General features: G+C 43.7%; 1 protein-coding gene across 1 annotated transcript; it reads right to left on the bottom strand.

Annotated features, from left to right (window-relative positions):
- Positions 1 to 6740: 6740 nt before the first annotated feature.
- On the bottom strand, positions 6741 to 9159 carry LOC119299715 (the record flags this gene model as incomplete). Its single annotated transcript, XM_037576875.1, has 4 exons — positions 6741 to 7127; positions 7370 to 7507; positions 8393 to 8454; positions 9135 to 9159. Coding segments are annotated over 4 exons (612 nt in total), but the record flags the coding sequence as incomplete, so codon positions are not given.
- Positions 9160 to 9794: the final 635 nt, after the last annotated feature.

Genomic DNA, 9794 nt, shown 5'->3' with positions numbered 1-9794 from the left:
TATGATCTCCAACAAATCTGTTGCTCTCTCCATAGTACCGGAGAACGGCGTTTTAGTCATCTTGCCCATGAGGCATGGTTCGCAAGTACCAAGTGATTCATAATCAAGTGGTTCCAAAAGTCCATCAGTATGGAGTTTCTTCATGCGCTTTACACCGATATGACCTAAACGGCAGTGCCACAAATAAGTTGCACTGTCATTATCAACTCTGCATCTTTTGGCATCAATATTATGAATATGTGTATCACTACTATCGAGATTCAACAAAAATAGACCACTCTTCAAGGGTGCATGACCATAAAAGATATTACTCATATAAATAGAACAACCATTATTCTCTGATTTAAATGAATAACCGTCTCGCATCAAACAAGATCCAGATATAATGTTCATGCTCAACGCTGGCACCAAATAACAATTATTTAGGTCTAATACTAATCCCGAAGGTAGATATAGAGGTAGTGTGCCGACCGTGGTCACATCGACTTTGGAACCATTTCCCACGCACATCGTCACCTCGTCCTTAGCCAATCTTCGCTTAATCCGTAGCCCATGTTTGGAATTGCAAATATTAGCAATAGAACCAGTATCAAATACCTAGGTGCTACTGCGAGCATTAGTAAGGTACACATCAATAACATGTATATCACATATACCTTTGTTCACCTTGCCATCCTTCTTATCCGCCAAATACTTGGGGCAGTTCCGCTTCCAGTGACCAGTCTGCTTGCAGTAGAAGCACTCAGTCTCAGGCTTAGGTCCAGACTTGGGTTTCTTCTCCTGAGCAGCAACTTGCTTGCTGTTCTTTTTGAAGTTCCCCTTATTCTTCCCTTTGCCCTTTTTCTTGAAACTGGTGGTCTTATTGACCATCAACACTTGATGCTCCTTCTTGATTTCTACCTCCGCTGCCTTTAGCATTGCGAAGAGCTCGGGAATTGTCTTATCCATCCCTTGCATATTATAGTTCATGACGAAGCTCTTGTAGTTTGGTGGCAGTGATTGGAGAATTCTGTCAATGACGCTATCATCCGGAAGATTAACTCCCAGTTGAATCAAGTGATTGCAGTACCCAGACATCTTGAGTATATGCTCACTGACAGAATTATTCTCCTCCATCTTGCAGCTGTAGAACTTATTGGAGACTTCATATCTCTCAACCCGGGCATTCTTTTGAAATATTAACTTCAACTCCTGGAACATCTCATATGCTCCATGAAGTTCAAAACGTCGTTGAAGTCCCGGTTCTAAGCCGTAAAGCATGGCACACTGAACTATCGAGTAGTCATCAACACATGACTGCCAGGCATTCACAATGCCTGCAGTTTCTGGTACAGGTGGTACACCTAGCAGTGATTCGAGGACATAACTTTTATGTGCAGGAATGAGGATAATCCTCAAGTTACGGACCCAGTCCGTGTAATTGCTACCATCATCTTTTAACTTTGCTTTCTCAAGGAACACATTAAAATTCAACGGAACAACAACACGGGCCATCTATCTACAATCAACATAGACAAGCAAGATACTATTAGGTACTAAGTTCATGATAAATTTAAGTTCAATTTAATCATATTACTTAAGAACTTCCACTTAGATAGACATCCCTCTAATCCTCTAAGTGATTACGTGATCCATATCAACTAAACCATGTCCGATCATCACGTGAGATGGAGTAGTTTCAACGGTGAACATCACTATGTTGATCATATCTACTATATGATTCACGCTCGACCTTTCGGTCTCCGTGTTCCGAGGCCATATCTGTTATATGCTAGGCTCGTCAAGTTTAACCTGAGTATTCCGCGTGTGCAACTGTTTTGCACCCGTTGTATTTGTATGTAGAGCCTATCACACCCGATCATCACGTGGTGTCTCAGCATGAAGAACTTTCGCAACGGTGCATACTCAGGGAGAACACTTTTACTTTGATAATTTAGTGAGGGATCATCTTATAATGCTACCATCAATCAAAGCAAGATAAGATGCATAAAAGATAAACATCACATGCAATCAATATAAGTGATATGATATGGCCATCATCATCTTGTGCTTGTGATGTCCATCTCCGAAGCACTGTCATGATCACCATCATCACTGGTGCGACACCTTGATCTCCATCGTAGCATCGTTGTCGTCTCGCCAATCTTATGCTTCTACGACTATCGCTACCGCTTAGTGATAAAGTAAAGTATTACAGGGCGATTGCATTGCATACAATAAAGCGACAACCATATGGCTCCTGCCAGTTGTCGATAACTCGGTTACAAAACATGATCATCTCATACAATAAAATTTAGCATCATGTCTTGACCATATCACATCACAACATGCCCTGCAAAAACAAGTTAGACGTCCTCTACATTGTTGTTGCAAATTTTACGTGGCTGCTACGGGTTTAGCAAGAACCGTTCTTACCTACGCACCAAAACCACAACGATAGTTTGTCAAGTTGGTGCTGTTTTAACTTTCGCAAGGACCGGGCGTAGCCACACTCGGTTCAACTAAAGTTGGAGAAACTGACACCCGCCAGCCACCTGTGTGCAAAGCACGTCGGTAGAACCAGTCTCGCGTAAGCGTACGCGTAATGTCGGTCCGGGCCGCTTCATCCAACAATACCGCCAAACCAAAGTATGACATGTTGGTAAGCAGTATGACTTATATCGCCCACAACTCACTTGTGTTCTACTCATGCATATGACATCTACGCATAAAACCTGGCTCTGGTACCACTGTTGGGGAACGTAGTAATTTCAAAAAAATTCCTACGCACACGCAAGATCATGGTGATGCACAACAACGAGAGGGGGAGTGTTGTCCACATACCCTCATAGACCGAAAGCGGAAGCGTTAGCACAACGCGGTTGATGTAGTCGTACGTCTTCACGATCCGACTGATCAAGTACCGAACATACGACACCTCCGAGTTCAGCACACATTCAGCCCGATGACGTCCCTCGAACTCCGATCCAGCCGAGTGTTGAGGGAGAGTTTCGTCAGCACGACAGCATGGTGACGATGATGATGTTCTACCAACGCAGGGCTTTGCCTAAGCACCGCTACAGTATTATCGAGGTGGACTATGGTGGAGGGGGGCACCGCACACGGCTAAAAGGATCAAACGATCAATTGTTATGTCTCTAGGGTGCCCCTGCCCTTGTATATAAAGGAGCAAGGGGGGTGCGGCTGGCTAGGAGAGATGGCGCGCCAGGAAGAGTCCTACTCCCACCAGGAGTAGGACTCCCCCCTACTTTCCTAGTTGGATTAGGACTTGGGAGGGGGAAAGAGAAGGGAGAGAGGAAGGAAGGGGGGCGCCGCCCCCCTCTCCTTGTCCTATTCGGACTAAGGGGAGGGGGCGCGGCCCAGCCCTGGCCGCCTCTCCTCTTCTTCGTAAAGGCCCACTAAGGCCCATTAACCTCCCGGGGGGTTCCGGTAACCTCCCGGGGGGTTCCGGTAACCTCCCGGTACTCCGGTAAAATCCCGATTTCACCCAGAACACTTCCGATATCCAAAGATAGGCTTCAATATATCAATCTTCATGTCTCGACCATTTCGAGACTCCTCGTCATGTCCGTGATCACATCCGGGACTCCGAACAACCTTCGGTACATCAAAACATATAAACTCATAATATAACTGTCATCGAAACGTTAAGCGTGCGGACCCTACGGGTTCGAAAACTATGTAGACATGACCGAGACACGTCTCCGGTCAATAACCAATAGCGAAACCTGGATGCTCATATTGGATTGCACATTATCTATGAAGATCTTTATAGGTCAGACCGCATAACAACATACGTTGTTCCCTTTGTCATCGGTATGTTACTTGCCCGAGATTCGATCGTCGGTATCTCAATACCTAGTTCAATCTCGTTACCGGCAAGTCTCTTTACTCGTTCCGTAATACATCATCCCGCAACTAACTCATTAGTTGCAATGCTTGCAAGGCTTAAGTGATGTGCATTACCGAGAGGGCCCAGAGATACCTCTCCGACAATCGGAGTGACAAATCCTAATCTCGAAATACGCCAACTCAACAAGTACCTTCGGAGACACCTGTAGAGCACCTTTATAATCACCCAGTTACGTTGTGATGTTTGGTAGCACACAAAGTGTTCCTCCGGTAAATGGGAGTTGCATAATCTCATAGTCATAGGAACATGTATAAGTCATGAAGAAAGCAATAGCAACATACTAAACGATCGGGTGCTAAGCTAACAGAATGGGTCAGGTCAATCACATCATTCTCCTAATGATGTGATCCCGTTAATCAAATGATAACTCATGTCAATGGTTAGGAAACTTAACCATCTTTGATCAACGAGCTAGTCAAGTAGAGGCATACTAGTGACACTCTGTTTGTCTATGTACTCACACATGTAATATGTTTCCGGTTAATACAATTCTAGCATGAATAATAAACATTCATCATGATATAAGGAAATAAATAATAACTTTATTATTGCCTCTAGGGCATATTTCCTTCACTATCGAATTAAGAGAAAAGCTAGTGGAGAAATTGATAGATACAAGGCTAGGCTAGTAGCAAAAGGTTTTAAACAACGATATGGCATTGACTATGAGGACACCTTTAGTCCCATTGTTAAAGAAGCTAATGTCAGACTTGTTCTCTCTATTGCAGTATCAAACAGTTGGAGCCTTCGTCAATTGGATGTGCAGAATGCATTTCTTCATGGCGTTCTAGAGGAGGAAGTCTACATGAAACAGCCACCTGGGTATGAGGTAAAAGGAAAGAATCATTATGTTTGTAAACTTGACAAGGAATTATATGGTCTAAAGCAAGCACCCAGGGCATGGTACTCTAGGTTAAGTGAAAAACTGCAAAGGCTTGGCTTTAAACCTTGAAAGGCTGACATGTCACTCTTCTTCTATAAGAAAGGCAAGGTAACCATTTTCATGTTGGTATATGTTGATGACATTATAGTAGCTAGCTCATCGCATGAAGCAACCAATGCATTGCTAGAGGATCTTAAGAAAGATTTTGCACTAAAGGATCTTGGTGACTTGCATTATTTCTTGGGAATAGAAGTAAAGAGAGTAACAGATGGTATAGTCCTGAGTCAGGAGAAATATGTGTCAGATATACTGAAAAGGTCATGTATGATGAATTGTAAAGTTTCCAACATGCCTCTTTCAACTACACAAAAATTATCCAAGGAGGAAGGTGAGGCCTTGGGGGCTGAAGGAGGTACAAATTACAGAAGTGTGGTAGGTGCTTTGCAATACTTAACACTTACAAGACCTGACATATGTTTTCATGTCAACAAGGTATGTCAGTTCCTGCATGCTCCTACCCTTCAGCATTGGACTGCAGTTAAAAGAATTCTCAGATATCTCAGAGGTACTATGAGTATATGATTAAAATTCACAAAGTCAACCTCAACTATGGTGAGTGCTTTCTCATATGCAGACTGGGCATGCTGTCCTGATGACAGTAGATCAACAGGAGGTTTTGCTGTTTTCTTTGGACCAAACCTTATTTCTTGGAGCGCATGCAAGCAGGCAACTGTGTCAAGGTCTATTACTGAAGCTGAATATAAGGCTTTGGCAAATGCTACAGCTGAACTGATATGGATTCAGGCGTTGCTTAATGAACTTGGCATAAAACATTCTACAGTTGCACGGCTGTGGTGTGACAACATTGGTGCCACTTATCTATCAGCAAACCCAGTATTTCATGCAAGAAGAAAGCATATTGAAGTTGACTATCATTTTGTTAGAGAAAGAGTAGCCAAAAGACTACTAGACATTCGATTCATCTCTACTAATGATCAGGTTGCAGATGGCTTCACCAAAGCCTTGTCATGGCAGAAATTAGAAGATTTTAAGAACAATCTCAACTTGATAAAATTATGATTGAGGGGGCGTGTTAAAGTGTATTGATGTAATGTGTATACGGTATCTTGTATAAACCGTATACATGTGTAGATAATGATGGCGTTGTGTATTGTACCTGGTTGTTAGGTTGTTGTGATCGATCTCATAGATCTTGTATAGGATATGACTTAGAGATCAATTTATCAACTACCTAACAACTAACCTTGTAATTCTTTGCCTATATATAACACGCAACGCGTCCTTGCAGATGCATACGCTTCACGCATCTTTACAACCGCCACCGCCACCTGCCGGCACGTCGACTGGTGGGTCAGCGACGCTGAGACGAAGCGCTTGGAGATGGTACGATGGGCTGCCTGCTGTCGGAGGGGCAGCGTTGGCTGCAGGAGACCGACCGGGACTCGAGGTTGGACTCGCGCATGGGCTTGTACATCATCCTGCTCCTCCGGAACGGGTTCCGGTTCGTCCCGACTGACCTACCCGCTGACGTGCTTGCGGGCTGTGGCGGCGCTGCTCCGGCACGCACTCTACCCGCTGGCGCTCGCCTCCCTGGTGGAGCTTCTCCTCGCGGTGGTCGTACAAGATGCAGTGGCAGCTCGATGACAATGAAAGGGACAAAGCGTCATCCCGGAGCTGGCACCTAAGGCCGTGAGGGACGTCGACGGTGAGCCAGGCCGGCGTTTCCCCGTGTTGGTCCGGTCACTGTCGCTACCAGCATGCCATCTCGAGTACTAGCATCATGATGCACGTGTAGTGTGCCGAGCAAGGATGCGCCGCGGCTAACCGTTTGGGTTGAAACAGTGGTTCACACCGTGCGTTTCAAAGAAAAAAACAATGCATATTGTAGAGTTGAGACTATTTTGCCAGGACAAACAACATGCCCTAAATTTCAAGAGCATTGCACCGGCTGCAAGGCTCTATAACTTTTAACTCCACCGTTGAGGGAACTTTCGCCAAAATGTATCTCTCCACGACCAAGAGTGCTTTATGGGCTTCCATGATCATATCCCTGCTCATTGGGAGGCATATATCGTATTCACCATCGGAACACGAATTCTCACTCTCGAAACAGGTGCTCAGTGTAAGGCATGCAAGCGACTTTGCATTCTCAAGCATATGGCATGTCAACTCAACTATACTCTCTGCAGAACAGAAGCCAATGATCTGCACATCCTTGATGCTCCTATGCAAGTGTCCTGACATTTGTCTTAGATCATGAAAAGAATCTCCTAAAACTGATTCTTGCTCCATGTGATTCCCCCACTGTACCTGCATTCAATAGATGCCAAATATCAATAGTAACGGTGAAAAGATAAAACATATACTTAAACTAATGCATGGCTCCGCCCGACATATAAAAAAATGTGTGTAACACTATTCTAAGGCAGAGCATAGAATAATTCCAGAAAACAAAGTTCCTTTAACTATACATAGCAGTACTAGGGGTGTATATGTATTGTACATAGTTTACAAGTTGTGTGCGTATAGTTTTACTATATTTGTAGACTTACATACAACATGAAAGTCTCCAAGGAAGGACACCCATCAAGAAAAGAAACCAGAGAGAAATAATCATAGTCCGAGGATAAAACCCCAATGAGCAGTTGCTTGACATGGAGGAATTTTCCAGGTGCCACCACCGCATCCCTCTGCACAAAAATACTTCAGATTAATCATCGTAGGAAAATACAAGTTGCTAGTGTTTGTTGTGTAATGCTGATATCTAATAATCAAGAGTATAAGAGTATACCACGTAGGACGAAGATATGTAAAGAGCTTCAAGATTTGGCACCATATGCGGAAGATTGGCACAAGCATAATGAACAACATCCCCATATGAAGCACGGATGTCAAGGTATTGCAATGAATCACCAAGTGATAGTTGTAGCAAGGCACCCATATACTCAAAACTGTAGAGATTAGGGGCTTTGCACCTTATCACTTTTAGATATCCGCAATTGCTGACTACCAGGTGGCTAAGCCGATGCAGCAAGCTAGGTATCTCCAGAGCAATTAACTCGTTGCATGCCATGAGTCTCAGTTTCTCCAAATGAACTGTACTGGAAAGAAGGTGACTTAGCTCATCCTCTGTAATATGCACATAATCAAAATCCAGCCTAGTCAGGCTTCTAAAATAGTCAACTCCAGTCGTGGGACGGAAGGCACAGTTGGCGAGATGAAGTTGTCGAATCGACTTGTCCCACCCACCAGGTAAAAGTGAGAATGGGAAGTTGTACATAGCAGCATGAGAACAAAACCCCAGGTCAAGTTCTTCAATCCCTGGTTTAACCGCAATACCAAGCCAACGATCGAGATCATCACGGGAGGTGCTGAAAAGGGGAAAATCACAAATTTCAAGCTTGAGTGTTGTAACACCAATGCCTGAGTGGTTTTCTAGGATGTGGTTGGTTTTCCTTGCAAGATCTATCGCTTTTTTACATGACATTCCATACACCCCGCCTTTCAAACCCAGGGTTGCCCTAGTTAAGCTGAGATTGGGAAAACGTCTCCAATAACTTTTAAATGAATGAGACACGCATGCAACACGTGCAGCATCTCGCAGAGGAAGCAGAGAATGTATATAGTGCCATATGTCCTGCATGAACAAGCATTAGAGAAAAACCATCTTAGAAATTGTAAACACGGATAGTTGCTTCAATTTTGAAAAGGAAAAAAATAAGACCAGATGAAGTGACACACGAACAATAAGGTAGTTATTATGTCCGAACATTGAAACTGTGCACAAGACCATATAAAAGAATCCAACAGCTTTTATTTATCAGCAACAGTGAAAGTGACACGAACATATGTCTAAACTATAATGAAATGAGTATGCACTTTGAGCATATAACTTTTTACTGGAATTCGGGAGCACTACAATGAAGTCAACCAACAAAAGCACAGAGGTGGCACAATCACACAGGAAGAAGTTGAAGCAACTAGTATGGGGATAGGTATAGCTAGGAAAGTAGGAAGTCTAGTCTGTATCAAGAGATATTTTTTATTTAGCTACTACTTCCTCCGTTCCTAAATATAAGTCTTTGGAGACATTCCATTATGAACCACATACAAATTTATGTAGATGCATTTTAGAGTATAGATTCACTTATTTTGCTCTGTATGTAGTCCATAGTGAAATCTCTACAAAGACTTATATTTAGAAACGGAGAGAGTAGTATTGATCCACCAATTTGCCAAGCTAGAGTCGTCACAGTGATATTTTACTTGCAATATAAGCAAGTTGCTAGTATTATTTATGAGCATTTTATGGCAAACCTCTGGAAGGGGTGGTCCTGAATATATCGATTTTTTATCAGTTCGAGAATTGTCATCGTGCAGGCAGGGTGAGTCCTTCCTTTTAGCCACGGATGAAGCCACCAATCCGTCTGAAATAGACGACGCATTGGTTGGAAAAAAAAATTAGAAGAGATACTGATGGAATAAAACAACAGATAGTACTCCTACAATATAGAGTGATTGTTTTCTCTGAAAACATGTACTCCCGCGCAATTGGCCGCCCAGCTCTTTTGGTGAGACGTTGAACAGATTACAGATTCATCACAAAAAAGGAACAATAGAACTACACATGGCAGAGATGGATAGGGAGCTAGGGAGCTGAGAGGCGGGTGGCTTACTACGGCCTTGAGTTGGCCGGCGACGCGAATCCCGCTACATAGACATGAGCCGATTGAGTGCCAGCAGCCCCATGGCGGCGCGACGATGCCAGGCTCGAGAGCGCAGATCAGGCGGAGCGATTCTCTTTCTTTCTCTCTTTCTCCCGGTTGGCTGCTCTACTTATTATTTTCAGGCAGCAGGGCGAGCTTTAACTGAATTCGGATCCATATATTCTTTTGCGAGGTGGGCCTCATGGGTCAGCGGGTACGTCTCAGGATGGGCTCCGCAGAAAACCGACATCCTCGGCTTGGTCAAACTCCG

Source organism: Triticum dicoccoides, chromosome 5A, assembly GCF_002162155.2.
Source record: "Triticum dicoccoides isolate Atlit2015 ecotype Zavitan chromosome 5A, WEW_v2.0, whole genome shotgun sequence".
In the NCBI taxonomy this organism is placed as follows: domain Eukaryota; kingdom Viridiplantae; phylum Streptophyta; class Magnoliopsida; order Poales; family Poaceae; genus Triticum; species Triticum dicoccoides.
This window is presented reverse-complemented; position numbering and strand designations above follow the sequence as displayed.